The sequence below is a fragment of the Jaculus jaculus genome, chromosome 2 (genome assembly GCF_020740685.1).
Source record: "Jaculus jaculus isolate mJacJac1 chromosome 2, mJacJac1.mat.Y.cur, whole genome shotgun sequence".
NCBI classification, from domain to species: Eukaryota; Metazoa; Chordata; class Mammalia; order Rodentia; family Dipodidae; genus Jaculus; species Jaculus jaculus.
Window position 1 is genome coordinate 174,491,721 of NC_059103.1, and position 17,288 is coordinate 174,509,008.

The 17,288-nt window shown below is 40.0% G+C and overlaps 1 protein-coding gene across 4 annotated transcripts in view; it reads left to right on the top strand.

The window, feature by feature from the left end:
- Positions 1-13,163, top strand: part of Fzd6 (frizzled class receptor 6) — a 44,279-nt gene extending 31,116 nt beyond the window's left edge. For all 4 annotated transcript variants that reach the window (XM_045143988.1, XM_045143989.1, XM_045143987.1 and 1 more), the window contains 4 exons: positions 3,245-4,262; positions 7,873-8,021; positions 9,470-9,898; positions 11,617-13,163. In XM_045143988.1, coding sequence (XP_044999923.1) covers positions 3,245-4,262; positions 7,873-8,021; positions 9,470-9,898; positions 11,617-11,785 — 1,765 coding nt within the window. In that variant the 3' untranslated portion in view covers positions 11,786-13,163. The remainder of the gene's footprint in view (positions 1-3,244; positions 4,263-7,872; positions 8,022-9,469; positions 9,899-11,616) is intronic.
- Positions 13,164-17,288: the final 4,125 nt, after the last annotated feature.

The window sequence follows — 17,288 nt, forward strand, 5'->3', positions numbered from 1 at the left end:
AGGGGGCACATGCATCTGGAGTTTGTTTGCAGTGGCTGGAGGCCCTGGTGTGCCCATTCTCTCTCTCTCTCTCTCTCTCTATCTCTATGTGCCTTTTTCTCTGTCTGTCACTCTCAAATAAATAAATAAAAATAAACAATTTTTTTTTTAAATACCTGAGTTTATGGCGCCACTTACAGTCAAACCACCAGCGGGCCTTTCTATGATAGTAAATAAATGTAATTAATACTGGTTGGCTTGATCATTTGTAGAGTTCATAGTTAAGAAAATTTTAAAGCTGAGCATGGCATGGTAGGGCACACCTGTATGTAACCCTAGTGCTCAGGTGGCTGAAACAGGAGACCAACTTGGAGTTCTAGGCCAGCCTGGGCTACACAGTGCAACCTTGTCACAAAAAAACAAAAGAAAAAAATGAAATGGAGATTTAAGCAATAGTTAAGTAATGAATGAACCTTGTTAACTCACTGAATTTTGTTTTCTATTCTTTACTATTGAGAGTTTAGAATTTTAAGATCCTGGTGATATAGAAATTTCTTATAACTAAGCTGAGGAGGACAGTTTTGTGGATTTTATTTCTAGATTGAAAAAACTGTAGAACCTTTGTGGAACTTACATCTTCTGGTCAATACCTAATTATTTTCCAGAACAAGTGCATAATCAATGGAAAAGTTATAAGTACTCATACCCTAAATCCTAAAAAAATCATCTGTAGAAACTCCTAACACATAAGAAGTCATCAAAAGAATATCAGTTATTCTTGATTTTTTTAAATAGGAAAAAGTCTGAAAGTTCATCACAGAGAACAATTAACAAAGTGTGAAATGCACACTGGACAACTGCCATATTGTTGATAAAATGAATGCAGCTGACATCTGTCAACATGGATAAATAGTGTTTTTCTTTTCAAGGCAGGGTCTCATTCTGTAGTCCCAGGCTGGCCTTGAACTCACAGTGATCGTCCTATCTCAGATTTCTGGGTGCTGGGACTAAAGATGTGTACTACACAGCTGTCTAAACATACCATTTTTAAAAGGAAGTTATAGCATGATGTCATTTATATAAAGGTCAGAATCTGTGAAATTGCTACTATATGAGGTTAAGCATATCCATTAGTACAGTAAACTATCTGTAAATGCTTGAGAAGGAAAATAAAAATCAAATTTCTGGTAATGAATTCTTCTGTGAAGCAAGGCCTAAAAAGGGTGCCAACTATAGCTTTAAGACTGCATATGTGTGTGTGTGTGTGTGTGTGTGTGTGTGTGTGTATCTTTATTTAAAAAAGTTATTAAGGGGGCTGGAGAGAAGTCTCCGCAGTAAAAAGCACTTGTTTACAAATCCTGATGGCCTAGATTCAATTCTCCAGTGCCCACATAAAGCCAGAAGCACAAAGTGGCCCTTGTGTCTGGAGCTAATTTGCAATGGCAGGAGATCCTAGCATGCCCATTCCTTCTCTGCTTCTTTCTCTCTGTCTTTCTCTCAAATAAATAAACTAATAAATAATTTTTTAAAAGATATTAAGGGGCTGAGGAGATGGCTTAGCAGTTAAAGGCACTTGCTTGCAAAGCCTGGTGGCCTGGGTTTGATTCTTCCACACCCACATAAAAAGCCAGATGCAAAGTGTCACATGTCTGGAGTTTGTCATGGCAAGAGACTTTGACACCCCCCCACACACACACACATGCAAGCACGCAAATAATTAGTGGAATTTTTTTAAAAAAAAGATATTAGGCAAAACTGACATGATACTATATTTTAATAAAGTTGGTAGATATAAGTATTCATTTTTTATAATGTTTATTTATTTGCAAGCAAAGAAGAGGGTCAAGAGAGAAAAAAATGGGTGTACCAGGATCCCTAGCCACTGCAAAGAAACTCCAGATATGTGTGCACTGCCTTGTGCATGTGGCTTTACATGAATACTGGGTAATCAAACCCGGGTTGTTAAGTTTTTCGAGCAGGCACCTTCACTGTTTATTTTATTTTATAATTTTGAGTATTCATTTTATGGGTACATATTATGTTTTTACTCTAAGGTATATTCTCAACACTTTCCCATTACTTTTGACCTATTTAGAGCTTCCAGAGTAATACTGGTGTCTGCAAACTCAACTTAGTAATAAAATTATGTGCAAAACTGAAATAGCTCTAATCTCTCAGCTCTGTCCAGTAAAGGTATTTTAAGATGATCCTCCCTAAGCCTGGGTGGTTATCTTGCTTTCCTAGCACTTGAACTCTACGTTGCCAGTCTAGGGAAGAAGCTCATTTTGGCCTTCTTAGTTGCTTTGCCTGTGGATGTGGTGCTGGAGTTCAGTGATGGGGCACTTGTCTAGAATGTGCAAAACCCTGTGCTTGCTCCATACCGTAGTAATAAGGAAAAGCAAACTTTCCTAGGATCTACAGTTCAGATGCATGAATAAGCAAGCCAGCATACTTTTGTCTGGAGATTACCAAGTAATATAAATTTTACATTAAAAAAAATAGTCTTAAGAGCAGAACATTTTTTTTAAGATTTTTAAAAAATTTTTTATTTATTTATTTGAGAGCAATAGACACAGAGAGAAAGACAGATAGAGGGAGAGAGAGAATGGGCACGCCAGGGCTTCCAGCCACTGCAAACGAACTCCAGATGCGTGCGCCCCCTTGTGCATCTGGCTAACGTGGGACCTGGGGAACCGAGCCTCAAACTGGGGTCTTTAGGCTTCACAGGCAAGCACTTAACTGCTAAGCCATCTCTCCAGCCCAAGAGCAGAACATATGTAATCATTACTATTAAATTATTTTCTAAGGAAGTAGGTTTTCATGTTTAACTGCTTGAAGTTGATATATTTTAGTATGTTGAGAATTAATGAAAAAAGCAAGTTTTTAGTCAGTTCTGAAACTTTCTATCCAACCCTAATCTGTAATCTACTTGGGTTTGTATATCTTCTCATTAGCTATGAATGTAGAAGGTAGTATTTTTTAAATTTTTATTTATTTATGAGAGAAGGAGGGAGAGAGCAAGTGAGAATGTGCATGCCAGAGCATCCATCCACTGCAAACGAACTCCAGATGAATGTGGCACCATGTGCATCTGGCTTATGTGGGTCCTGGGGAATTGAATCTTGGTCCTTTGGTTTTGCAGGCAAGCGCCTTAACCACTATGTCATCTCTCCAGCCCCAAAGGTAGTATTTTACAGTTGGAAAGCACATGATAAAATAACAGGTCAAAAGCAATGACTTAACAGACTTTTTGTAATCTTTGCAGATTGAAATACTGTGATGGCAGTGTTCCTGTAACTCTTGATCCACACACAGAGTCTCTTGGCCCTCAGAAGAAAACTGAACAAGTCCAAAGAAACCTTGGAATTTGGTGTCCACGGCATCTTAAGACTTCTGGGGGACAAGGCTATAAGTTTCTGGGAATTGATCAGTGTGCTCCTCCATGTCCCAACATGTATTTTAAAAGTGATGAGCTAGAATTTGCAAAAAGCTTTATTGGAATAGTTTCTATATTCTGTCTTTGTGCAACTCTGTTTACATTTCTTACATTTTTAATTGATGTAAAAAGATTCAGATACCCAGAGAGACCAATTATATATTACTCTGTCTGTTACAGTATCGTATCTCTGATGTACTTCATTGGATTTTTGCTAGGGAACAGCACAGCCTGCAATAAGGCCAATGAGAAGCTAGAACTTGGTGACACCGTCGTTCTGGGATCTCAGAACAAGGCTTGCACTGTAGTGTTCATGTTTTTGTATTTCTTCACGATGGCTGGCACCGTCTGGTGGGTTATTCTGACCATCACTTGGTTCTTAGCTGCAGGAAGAAAATGGAGTTGTGAAGCCATTGAACAGAAAGCAGTGTGGTTTCATGCTTTTGCCTGGGGAGTTCCCGGTTTCCTGACCGTCATGCTGCTTGCCATGAACAAAGTTGAGGGAGACAACATTAGTGGAGTATGCTTTGTTGGCCTTTATGACCTGGATGCTTCTCGCTACTTTGTCCTTCTGCCTCTGTGCCTCTGTGTGTTTGTTGGACTGTCTCTTCTCTTAGCTGGCATTATCTCCTTAAATCATGTCCGACAAGTTATACAACACGATGGCCGGAACCAGGAGAAACTAAAGAAATTTATGATTCGAATTGGAGTCTTCAGTGGCCTGTATCTTGTGCCATTAGTGACCCTTCTTGGGTGTTATGTTTATGAGCTGGTCAACAGGATTACCTGGGAGATCACTTGGTACTCTGATCATTGCCGCAAGTTCCATATCTCATGTCCAGATCTGGTAAGAGCTTCCATTTGGATTATGCCACCGTTTACTTTTCATGTAGACAATGTTCCTGGAAATACACTTACTAGTAATGGACGTAAAATTAGATTTCAGGTAACGAAACTCAGCAAGCACAGGGAGCATCAGTTGACACTGGAACAAGTGTTCCATGTTCTCTCCTCAAGCTGTAGCTCCAGTTACAATACTCAAGTGCCTCCTTTATGTCTTTACTGTTTTAAAAATCAAATTGGGTGGGCAAAAGCAGATTAACAATTATGAAGAAGAAACCTCATTAGAGGGAAAAAATGAGAGTAACTTCTGCTAACTTGGGAATTGCTTTTACTTCTTGCTTAGTAGGAAAAACCTGTCTTTAGACATAACTTTTTTTTTCAATTATATTTATTTATTTACGTGTCAGAGAAAGAGGGAGAAAGAAAGAGAGAGAATGGGCACGCCAGGGCCTCCAGCCACTAAAAACAAATTCCAGATGCGTGAGCCCCCTTGTGCATCTGGCTGACGTGGGTCCTGGGGAATTGAACCTGAGTCCTTCAGCTTTGCAGGCAAACGTCTTAACCACAAAGCCATTCCTCCAGCAGTAGACATAACTTTTTCATAGTATGTGATCCAAAAAAATAGGATTTTGATTTTTGCCCAATCCATCCTGTCATTTCTTAACTGGAAGAAAATCCCACAATTAAAAACAATGTGGCAAGCATTTCTGATGCTTATGATTAATACAAGGGTGGTATTTTTTAAATTTTGAATGTAACGTCCTTAAAATATAAAATTTCCTTTTTTTTTAAATTTTTTTTATTTGAGAGCGACAGACACAGAGAGAAAGACAGATAGAGGGAGAGAGAGAGAATGGGCACGCCAGGGCCTCCAGCCTCTGCAAACGAACTCCAGACGCGTGCGCCCCCTTGTGCATCTGGCTAACGTGGGACCTGGGGAACCGAGCCTTGAACCAGGGTCCTTAGGCTTCACAGGCAAGCGCTTAACCGCTAAGCCATCTCTCCAGCCCAAAATTTCCTTTTTTTAAAATATTTTATTTATTTATTTGAGAGCGACAGAGACAGAGAGAAAGCTAGATAGAGGGAGAGAGAGAGAGAATGGGCGCGCCAGGGCTTCCAGCCTCTGCAAATGAACTCCAGACGCGTGTGCCCCCTTGTGCATCTGGCTAACGTGGGACCTGGGGAACTGAGCCTCAAACCGGGGTCCTTAGGCTTCACAGGTGAGCGCTTAACCGCTAAGCCATCTCTCCAGCCCAAAATTTCCTTTTTTTTTAAAGGTAGGGTTTCACTCTAGTGCAGGCTGACTTGAAATTCACTATGTATTCTCAGGGTGGTCTTGAACTCATGGTGATCCTCCTACCTCTGCCTCCCAAGTGCTGGGGTTATAGGTGTGCGCCACCATGCCTGGCAAAATATAAAATTTCTTAAAGTATTCTAGTTGTTTTTAAATAGAAAATTTAAAAAAGAAGATTTTAGCATTGTACACTGTGTCTATAGTCCAGCTACTTGGGAGGCTGAGGCAAGAGAATTACCAAGTTTGAGGCCAGCTTGGGCAACTTAGCAAAACTGTATCTCAAATAAGTAAAGTAAATTTTGTCTGCATGGAGATGTAGCTCAGTGGTAAAGCACTTGCCTAGCATGCACAAGGTCCTGGGCTGTGTCTCTAACATAGCAACAACAACAAGAATAATATATTTCATACATTATTTTGAATATTGATATATGATAGCACCTCCATTTTACATGAGCACTATCATTATAGTATATCAAAATTTTTACATGCGAACATAGTTGTCCTAGGCATACAACTTCATTTCCTTTTGTCCCTCTTATCTATTCGTCCTTCCGTTGTTTCTCTCCCTTCCTCTTTCCAGCCCTTCCTAAACATCATTTGAAATTGAAAGTAGATTGGAAATAACCTAAATATCTTTAATAGGGGTAGTTGAATAAGTTAGGGTTTCTCTACAGAAGCCTTTTTTAAAATTTTTATTTATTTGTTTGCAAGGAGAGAGAGAATGGGAGAGAGGAAGTGAGCACACTAGGGCTTCTTGACACTGCAAACAAACTCCAGATGCATATGGCACTTTGTGCATCTGACTCTATGTTGGTACTGGGAAATCAAACCCTTGGCTGTCAGGCTTTGTTAGAAAGTGACTTTAACCACTGAGCAACCTCTCCAGTCCCACACAAGCCTTTTAAATGATAGAAAAGTGGGCTGTGGAGATAGCTCAGTAGGTAAAATGCTTCCCTGGCAAGCATGAGGGCCTGAGTTCAGTCTTCAGTAATCATGCAAAAATGCTGGCCGTGGGAGAGCTTAGCAAATCAACTACTTGCTGTGCCAGTATGAGTATCTGAGTTTGCATCTCCAGAACCCATGTAAAAGCTGGATGCAGCCGGGCATGGTGGCACATGCTTTTAATCCCAGCACTCGGAAGACAGAGGTAGGAGGATCACTGAGAGTTCAAGGCCACCCTGAGACTCCATAGTGAATTACAGGTCAGCCTGAGCCACAGTGAGACCCTACCTCGAAAAACCAAAAAAAAAAAAAAAAAAGTTGGATGCTATGGTGTGTGTCTGTAATCCCAATGCTCCTACCACAAGAGAAGCAGGAGGGGGGAAGTGAGGACAACACTCTACCACAAGGTGGATAGCAAAGACCAATACCCAAACTTGTCCTCTAACCTCCACATGCATGCCATAGCATATACATCCCTGTCCTCACAAGCATATACCAGTCACACACAAATGCTGGGCCTGAGGGGCAAGTTCCTATAATCCTAGAGTGGGACAGTTCTCAGGAAGCACCCTGTGGCTTGCTAGTCAGTCAAGCTAATTGGTTAGCTCCAGACCAGTAAGAGACCCAGTCTCAAAGGAGGTGGATGGTGTTCCTAAGGATGACACCCAAGTTTTCTACTGGACACAACACACACACACACACACAAAACTGTATACAGAAGAACACGCACATATCCACACATATTTTAATAAAGAAAAGCTTGATTTGTACTGATATAGACTGGTCTCTCAGACATATTGGTATAAAAAGCAAATTATAATGCAAAATATATGATAGTTCTATTGTACATTTAAAATAGTATTTGAAAATTTATACTTAAAATTATAGTGTTAATTTTTATAAGTTTTCTACAATTGCATATTTTATTAATACTTGTTTTATTATAGCCAACCAAGTTTTAGTAACATAAAGATAAATGCAGAAAGACCATACAGTATAAGTTATAATGAGTTTAAATGTTTAAACATAGATTTGGTTGAAGGAAAAATAGGTAAATACTTAAGAGGCAAAATATGTTAGCAATTATAAGAGGTTGCTGTATCTATGTGAGGGAAGGACAGGAAATCATGTCAACGTTTTGAAGATAATTCATTCTTTAGAGTAATTTTTATTTTTGAGAGCTATAATTCGATACTCATAAAGATTGTTCAGAACTTAAGTAGGAATGTATTACACTTAAATTGCAATTAATTATGTTATTTCAAACTTTTTAACAATAATTCAGATTGAAGATTTGTTACTTTTAAGCTTTACATTGACATTATGGATATCTTTGCATTGTAAATATATCATTATTTATTTTGTTTTGTTTTTATAGGCGGAATCAAAAGCTCAGCCAGAACTGGCTTTATTTATGATAAAATACCTGATGACATTAATTGTTGGTATTTCTGCTGTCTTCTGGGTTGGAAGCAAAAAAACATGCACAGAATGGGCTGGGTTCTTTAAACGAAACCGCAAGAGAGAGTAAGAATCTGTTGTCTTACCTGACTTTGTTTTAAAGTAGGTGCAGGCTGGGACTGCAGAGATAGAAGAATCGCTGTGAGCTTGAGCTCTGTCTAGGACTACAGAGTGACTTCTAGGTCAGCCTGGGCAAGAGTAAGACCCTACCGTGAATAAACTAAAAAAGAAGGAAGAAAGGAAAGGAAGGAAACAAAGGGAAGGCAGGGAGGGAGGAAATCAATCAAAATACCAAAATTGGAGCTAGAAAGATTGCTTAGTGGTTAAGGCACTTGCCTGCAAAGCCAAAGGACCCAGGTTCAGTTCCCCAGTACCCATGTAAAGCCAGATGCACAAGGTGGTGCATGTATCTGGAGTTCATTTGCAGGGGTAAGGGGTCATGGCATGCCCACCCACTCTCTCTCTCTTTAGTTCTTTGTCATAAATAAATACCAATATCTTTTACCCAAGTGGTAAAAATTCAAAATAATGGAATATCCTATATCATATTGAAACATATTGATAAGTAGTTCATTTTAGTTATGTATGTTATTGTACATAATGGACTGTAGTTATAAAAACATTATCCCCCAGTGGTTTGACTAATGGACTCTGTAGTAGAAATTTCAGAAGTGTAGCTGAGCAAGGGGTGTGCTCCTGTGACCCCAAGCACTCGGAGGCTGTGTGCCGAGGCAGGAAGATGGTGGGTTTGAACCTAGCCTGGATAGTGAGGCCCTGTCTGACACAGAAAACATTTTAAACTCGGAACTGTAGACCTTTTCACTAATAATTTTTTGACATCTAAAAAATTAATTTAACTGGTCTTTATCATTTTTTTTGCAGTGTTGCTCTGTTTCTAGCTTATATTTATCTACCCACAGTAACTCAACTGAAACTTACCAGCTTTAATGAAAGAAAGCAAAGACACTGATGATACTCCATGTCCTTTTTCTACCTTTTTTGTTATTGTTGTTGTTGTTGAGGTAAGGTGTCACGGTAGCCAAGACTGACCTAGAACTCACTCTGTAGTCCCAGGCTGGTCTTGAACTCACAGAGATCCTCGTAACTCTCCAGGATTAAAGGTGTGTACCACCACACCCAGCTCTTTTATCTACTTTCATAATTGGCATATTTATTATGATAAAGTACAGTTGGGCCCTTACTTTATGTTGATTTGAAGTTCCTTGCCTTTCATCTTTGATTTTGGCTATTTAATTTCTTACAAATTTGCTATTTCTACTAACAAAAGCAAATAAAGCAATTACACAAAATACTTCACTACATGGAAATTTACTAATTTCATAGTATTGATAATTCCAGATTTTGTAAAAAAAAAAAAAAAAAGAATCAGTCACATAGAATCTGTAACTTTAGTGGATAAGGATTTTTGGCAAAAATGCCATGCTATCCTTTATGGTGTCTGTCTGTAGCATGTAAATGTATTGAGTCAGTCCTCTTCTTGGCTTTTCCTGCAGTCCAATCAGTGAAAGTCGAAGAGTGCTACAAGAGTCATGTGAGTTTTTCTTAAAGCACAATTCTAAAGTGAAACACAAAAAGAAGCATTACAAACCAAGTTCACATAAGCTGAAGGTCATTTCCAAGTCCATGGGAACCAGCACTGGAGCTACAGCAAACCATGGCACTTCTGCAGTAGCAATCACTGACCAGGATTTCTTAGGACAAGAGACCTTGACAGAAATCCAAACTTCTCCGGAAGCATCCGTGAGAGAGGTGAAAGCAGACAGAGGAAGCAGTCCCAAAGCCCGGGAGCAGGGCTGTGGAGAACCTGCCTCTCCAGCGGCGTCCAGGTCCAAGCTCTCTGGGGGACAGGACGGCAGCAAAGTTCCAGTGGGCAGTGGGAGGGACAAAAGTAGTGCATCGGAAAGTGCTCGGAGTGAAGGAAGGTGAGATTAACCAATTATCCTTTCTTTATTAAAGCATAACACTATGGAAATTAACCATGTTATAAAGATGTCCCTATATGCTTAGTCAAAGGAGTTTGGGCTCAGCCTTTAAATAGACTCTTTAAAATGTTAATTCTGGCCAGTGATGGTGGCTCATGCATTTAGTCTCAGCACTCAGGAGGCTGAGGTTGGAGGATTGCTGTGAGCTTGAGGCCAGCCTGGGTCTATAAAGTGAGTTGCAGATCAGTGTGGGCTAAAGTGAGACCCTACCTTGAAAAAAAAAAAAAGAATTATTAGCAAAATATTCTAAATAAATAATTTAATTACTAGCTTTAAGAAAAATCCTAATATTTGTTGTTCAAGCAGTAATGTTCATTTCTTATGGCAGTTGTCAAGAAGTACTTGACATTTAGGTAATGTTTTAATTTTATTTGAAATACAGACTAAAATTTGATCATGCAACACAGTTAATACACAGCTTAATACTAACACTTGGGAGGCAGAGGCAGTGGGATCTTGAATTTGAGGCTGACTAGCCTGAGCTACATAACAAGTTCAATGCCAGCCTGGGTTACAGTAATGTCAAGATCTGTCTCAGGAGGATCATGAACTTGAGGTTGACTAACCTGAGCTATATAATAGCAAGTTCAAGGCCAGCCTGGGCTACTATATTATCAAGATCTTGTCTTACAAAAAAGCACTACACATTTGGGCTGGAGAGATGGCTTAGCTGTTAAGGTGCTTGCCTGTGAAGCCTAAGGACCCAGGTTTGATTCCCTAGTACCCATGTAAGCCAGATGCACAAGGTGGCATATGTATCTGGAGTCTGTTTGCAGTGGCTATAGACCCTGGCATGTCCATTTTGCCTATTTGCCTGCCTGCCCCCTTCCCCCTCCCCTAAATAAATAAACAAATAAATAAACCAAAAGATATTTTAAAGGACCACTATATTATATAGTTCTGTCTAAATGGTATTATATAAAGATAATTATCAAACTTTTTTTTCTCTGAATATGAAAGTGATTTTTCCTAAATGGTCAAAGGTCAACAAAACAGGTTTTTGTTTGTTGCTAGAATGCTGATAGCATACTACTTTAAGGTTATCTTGCATAGCCCTCTGAAGTGGGAAAATTTAGCCTTCTCTGTATTCCCATACTTGACTATAACTAAACAGATGGGTTTTTTATTTTATGTGTGTGTGTTCACACCAATGCTTATACCATTGCTTGTGTCCAGTTTATGAGGGTAGCTTGGGAATTGAACCCTAGCTGGCAGGCAGGCTTTGCTAGTAAGTGCCTTTAACTACTGAGCCATCTTCCCAGCTCCAAGACAGATGTGTTTGTCCTCTGCTGGATTTGAAAATGTAAAGGAGGAGCTGAAATCTCAATCATCTTATGGGGTATCTCACCTGTGGTGGGAATCAATAAGATGGACACAGGAAGTAGATCATACTGAATTGTATTCCCTTGAGACACTGTGCTCAGCTGCACATGAGGGCTTGGTGAGGTTTTGGAAGTTAGCAAAAGTATATTTGGAAAAATAATACTTGTATTTTGAAGTGGTAGAATATACCAAGAGTTCAGGTTGGTTATATTCTGATATAGGTCAGTGTTGATTTGGGGTAAAGCTAATGAAAAATGAGTAACAGCTCCGAAGATGACTGACATCACACTTGTGCTTATGAATCTATGCATGCCGACTCTTGTTTCTTTCGCTAGAGGAAGTCCAAAGAGTGATGTCACTGAAACTGGCTTGGTGAAGAGCAACAATCTGCAGGTCCCCAGTTCTTCAGAACCAAGCAGCTTCAAAGGTTCCACATCTCTGCTTGTCCACTCCACTTCTGGAGTTAGAAAAGAGCAGTGTGCTGGCAGTCATTCAGATACTTGAAAATTACCTGTGAGTAAAAGCTTTTACACTGGACGTGACCAATATAAGAATCACTGTTGGCTGGTAGCGCAGCTCTGGAGTAGAGCTCGTGCCTAGCATACTTGAAGACCTGGGTTTGGGTATGGTTTCCAGCACTGGAAACACACTGTTACATTCTTCTTTGCACTTAGTGCTCCATTGTCTACTGTTACAGCAGGGGAGGGGGGTTGAGAGAGAACAGATTGCAAGAATAATACAGTCCATTGCCACAAAAGTTCATGATAACAGGACACCTGAAAAACAAATTGTGCAGGTTAATAATATTTTTAAATTGGGTTTGGAGTTAGAGGAATCTTTTCTATTTATGAAGATTCTGTTCTTGTTAAAGTATTTTAAGATGTATTATACTAGCCCAGTCTTTTGATATAAAATCAAGATTTTTCTTTGCTGAAATATTTAAAACTTGTCTTTGTACTTATATATATATATATATATTTGAAAATAAGCTTATGTGTATTTGAACTTTTTTTAAAATCCTGGAAAATTGATTCAAGTATTTTTATTCTTTTATTCTGATATTTTAACTACTTTGCTACTATGGTAGCTTTGACACTGAATTTTTAAGAGAATTGGAGTAGTATTTTTTATGGTGTAAAGAATAGAGGACACATCCCAAAAGGTTTTGTAATGAACATTCAATTTTTAAAACCACTTCTACCTTCCCATCTTACATGCGTGAATTCCAAGTTTTTGTTTTAGGATTTTCACAGACGTGTTCTGCAGCTGAAGAGAGGTGCTTGCTGAAATAGTGTCCCCAGGGCCGATAGAACTGTGATACTCCCTGGTCCTTCTGCATTTATAAAGTAAAATGTCCTGAGGTGTTCATGCATGGAATAGTCATCTTTTATAAATTAAGCCAAGTGCAATTGATTTCCTTTTCTTAATGTCTCATGGCCACCAGAATTGCATGGCCACATATGACTGCTTATACTTTTCCCTTCTTTAACATTGTTAGCGTTTAGACTACTGCAAACGTGTAGTACTTTTCTCAGATGTTATGTGAGAATCGTTTCTGTAGCTACATCCAGAAGTGTGTTAATTTTAGTGCCAACCAACTGGGAAAAATCTAATCCTGGTAAACAAAATGTATTTTGTGCAACTCATTTTAAAATACTAAGGAATTTTCTTAGTTTTGTTTCTCATTAAGTATTATTTTTGATCACAGTTTTCTGATGATTTTGGCCTGTGTAGAATGCTGTTACAGCTCACAATGGAAATTATCATGTACTGTATGGAGAAGGTTTTAAATGCTAACTTCTACTTTTGTAAACAGATAGCTTTGTATTCATGTACTTTTCTGTGTGTGACCTTTTATTAATAAATTTTTCTTTGTATAAGGGATTGTATTCTGTGGCTACATATTGTAGTGCTAATCTGGGAAATAATAGTTTTCAGATTAGTGATGCCGTGACAGACCAGAAGCTGCTTTTTTTGTTTTGTTTTGTTTTTGAGGTAGGGCCTCACTCTAGCCCAGGTTGACCCAGAATTCACCATGTAGTCTCAGGGTGGCCTTGAACTCACGGCAATCCTCTTACTCTTCCTCTGGAGTACTGGGGTTAAATGCATGTGCTACCATGCCCAGCCAGAAGCTACTTTTTAACTGAGGAAGTAAAAAATAAAGAGGGATGGCTTAGTGGTTAAAGGTGTTTGCTTGCAAAACCTGATGGGGTTTGATTTCCCAGTACCCATGTAAAGCCAGATGCACAAAGTAGCATATGTGTCTAAAGTTTGTTTTCAGTGGCAGGAGGTCCTGATATGCCCATTCTCTTCTCTTTCCTCCTCCTCCTTATCTTTCTCTCTCTCTCTCTCTATTTCTTTCACACTCTGCTTGAAAAAAAAAAAAAAAACAGGGGTTGGGGATTTAGAAGACCCTGGGTTCAGTCCTCAGCACCGGAAAAAAAAAAAAAAAAAAGATAATCAGAACTCTTGAATTTTGTCAGTTTCATCCCCAAAGTGTAAATTATATAGTCATATTTATCAGAACACTTAAAAAATTTATTGACCACTACAAATGAACTCCAGATATGTGTACCATTTTCTGCATCCAGCTTTACATGGATCCTGAGGAATTGAACCAGGACCGACAAGGTTTGTAAACAAACACCTCCAACAGCCTAGCCATCTCCCTAGCCCCCATCAGAATTCTTTAAAACCTAGGGGCTGGGAGATTGCTCCGTGGCTAAAGGCACTTGTTTACAAAGCCTATCAGCCTGGGTTCAGTTGCCCACATAAAGCCTGATACACAAAGTGGCACATGTGTCTGCAGTTTCTTTGCAGTGGCAAGAGACCCTGGAATGCCCTCCCACTCACATTCATTCTCTCTGTCTCCGTGCAAATAACTAAATTAACAAGTGTTTTAAAGAATGCTTAACAACCATGGAAGGCATCAGGTAGTGGAGGAAGTAAAGAGAACCCCTGCCTTGGCCACCTGTTAGTGGATTAGATAATTTGAATAAACTTCCTCCCACAATAAACAATGAATGGGTTGTGGAAGAAATCAAAAAAGAAATTGTAAATTCCTAGAATTGAATGACAATGACAACACAACTTGCCAAAATTTATGGGATGCCAGGCCTCAGATACCTAAACACATCCTCAGCAAATGAAACACCTCTGGAAGTTCACCATACCTGATTTAAAACTATAGTACAGGTGGGCTGGAGAGATGGCTTAGCGGTTAAGCGCTTGCCTGTGAAGCCTAAGAACCCCGGTTCGAGGCTCGGTTCCCCAGGTCCCATGTTAGCCAGATGCACAAGGGGGCGCACACGTCTGGAGTTCGTTTGCAGAGGCTGGAAGCTCTGGCGCGCCCATTCTCTCTCTCCCTGTACCTGTCTTTCCCTCTGTGTCTGTCGCTCTCAAATAAATAAATAAATAAAATTTAAAAAAAAAAAAAAACTATAGTACAGGGGCTACAGAGATGCATTGGTGGTTAAGCGCTTGCCTGTGAAGCCTAAGGACCCCGGTTCAAGGCATGATTCTCCAGGACACATGTAAACCAGATGCACAAAGTGGCACATGCATCTGGAGTTAATTTGCAGTGGGCTGGAGGCCCTGGTGCGCCCATTCTTTCTCTCTCTCCTTCCCTCCCTCCTCCTCTGTCTGTCGCTCTTAAATAAATAAAAATAAAAAATAAAATATTAGGGCTGGAGAGATGGCTTAGCGGTTAAGTGCTTGCCTGTGAAGCCTAAGGACCCCAGTTCGAGGCTCGGTTTCCCCAGGTCCCACGTTAGCCAGATGCACAAGGGGGCGCACGCGTCTGGAGTTCGTTTGCAGAGGCTGGAAGCCCTGGCGCGCCCATTCTATCTCTCTCCCTCTATCTGTCTTTCTCTCTGTGTCTGTTGCTCTCAAATAAATAAATAAATAATTTAAAAATAAAATAAAATATTAAAGCTATAGTACAAAGCCATAGTAACAGAAACAGCCTGGTACTGGCATAAAAACAGAAATATAAGCCAATGGAACAGAATTAAAGACCCGGACCTCTTGGGAGGCAGAGGTAGGAGGATTGCCATGAGTTCGAGGCCACCCTGGGACTACATAGTGAATTCCAGGCCAGCCTGAGTTAGAGTGAGACCCTATGTTAAAAAAAAAAAAATGACCCGGACCTTAGGTCAAGTAACTACCATTACTTGCTCATTCACAAAGTATGAATAAAGCAGATTGGAGAAAAGACAGCATCTTCAACAAATGGTGCTGGACAAATTGAATAACCATATGTAGAAAAATGAAATTAGACCCATTCACTTCACCATACACAAAAATCAACTCCAAATGGATTAAGACCTTAATATAAGATCTGAAACTCAAGCCAGCCATGGTGGTGCACTTGGGAGGCAGAGGTCACCTGAGACTACATAGTGAGTTCCAGGTTAGCCTAGACTAGAGTGAGACCCTACCTCGAAAAACCAAAAAAAAAAAAAGAAAGATCTGAAACTCTTCTCCTACTGGAATGAGTATATAGGAGGAACTCTCCACAATATAGAAGTGGGGAAAGACTTCCTAAACAAAACTCCAGTAGCCCAGGAAATTAAACAATCACTCAATGAATGGGATCTCATGAAACTAAAAAGTTTTTGCACAAACATACCATAAGCAGAGCCAATAGATTACCCACTGACTGGGAGAAAATCATCACCAGCTATACCACTGACAGAAACCTAATATCTAGAATATATAAGGAATTTAAAAACTTAATTAAAAAAAGTTAAACAGCCAGGTGTGGTGGCACGTGCCTTTAATCCCAGCACTTGAGAGACAGAGGTAGGAGGATCACCATGAGTTCGCAGCCACCTTGAGACTCCATAGTGAATTCCAGGTCAGCCTAGGCTAGAGTGAGACACTACCTCGTAAAACAAAACAAAACAAAATCAAACAGGGCTGGAGGGATGGCTTAGTGGTTAAGGCATTTGCCTGCAAAGCCAAAGCATCCAGGTTCAATTCCCCAAGACCCAGGTAGGGCAAGTCTTTCCCCACATCCTTGCTAACATTTGTTGTTAGATTTTTTTAATTTTTAATTAATTTTTGAGGGAGAGAATGGGTATGCCAGGGCCTTCCAGCCACTGTGAACTCCAAACACATACGCCCCCTTGTGTGCATGTGTGACATTGCATGTTTGCGTCACTTTGTGTCTGGCTACATAGGACCTGGAGATTCCAACATGTGTTCTTAGGCTTCACAGGCAAGCGCCTTAACTGCTAAGCCATCTCTCCAGCCCACTATTGGATTCTTTTTTTAATGATTGCCATCCTTACTGGAGTAAGGTGGAATTTCATAGTTGTCTCCCTAAATTAATAATGCTTATCCCATTTAAGCTGTGCTGACTTCACTCTCCGTTGGAGAATCTGTTCTTTTTCAGAAGGTAGCAAGACCAGAGAAGATGAATTACCCCTTGCACTTCAGCCAAGCCTCAGCTGAAACCATAGGTGAATTGGGGAGCTGAGCAAGAATGCTCCTTCCATGCTGAAACTGATAATCAGTGCCAGCGTGAAGGAAACAGACCCTAAGGATACTCAACACTTAACAAAGCAGAGATCCAGAGGCTCCTAAGAGCTCATCACTGAAGTAGACTTAAAACTCTCCCATCACAGCTCAGGGAATTTTGTGGAAGAGGGGGTGGAAAGATTGTAAGAACCACAGGTCGAGACATCATGCCCAGAGGCATCCCCTCCCAAAAAAAATAACTGACTGCTGCTCCCATAATGCATAAACCACAACCCCATGGGGAATACCTGCAACTCCCCTGAGGAAGGTCCCCTGTGGAATGGGGGCAGGGATGAGGGAAAAGAGTCTACCAGCACATGATGGATCCATACAAAATATTCTTAGTAATAATAAAAAAGAACAACATTGGCATTTAATATGATAGGCATTTCTTTAAAAATTGTTTATACCAGTGTGGTTACACATGACCTTAATCCCAGCACTCGGGAGGCAGAGGTAGGAGGATCACCATGAGTTTGAGGCC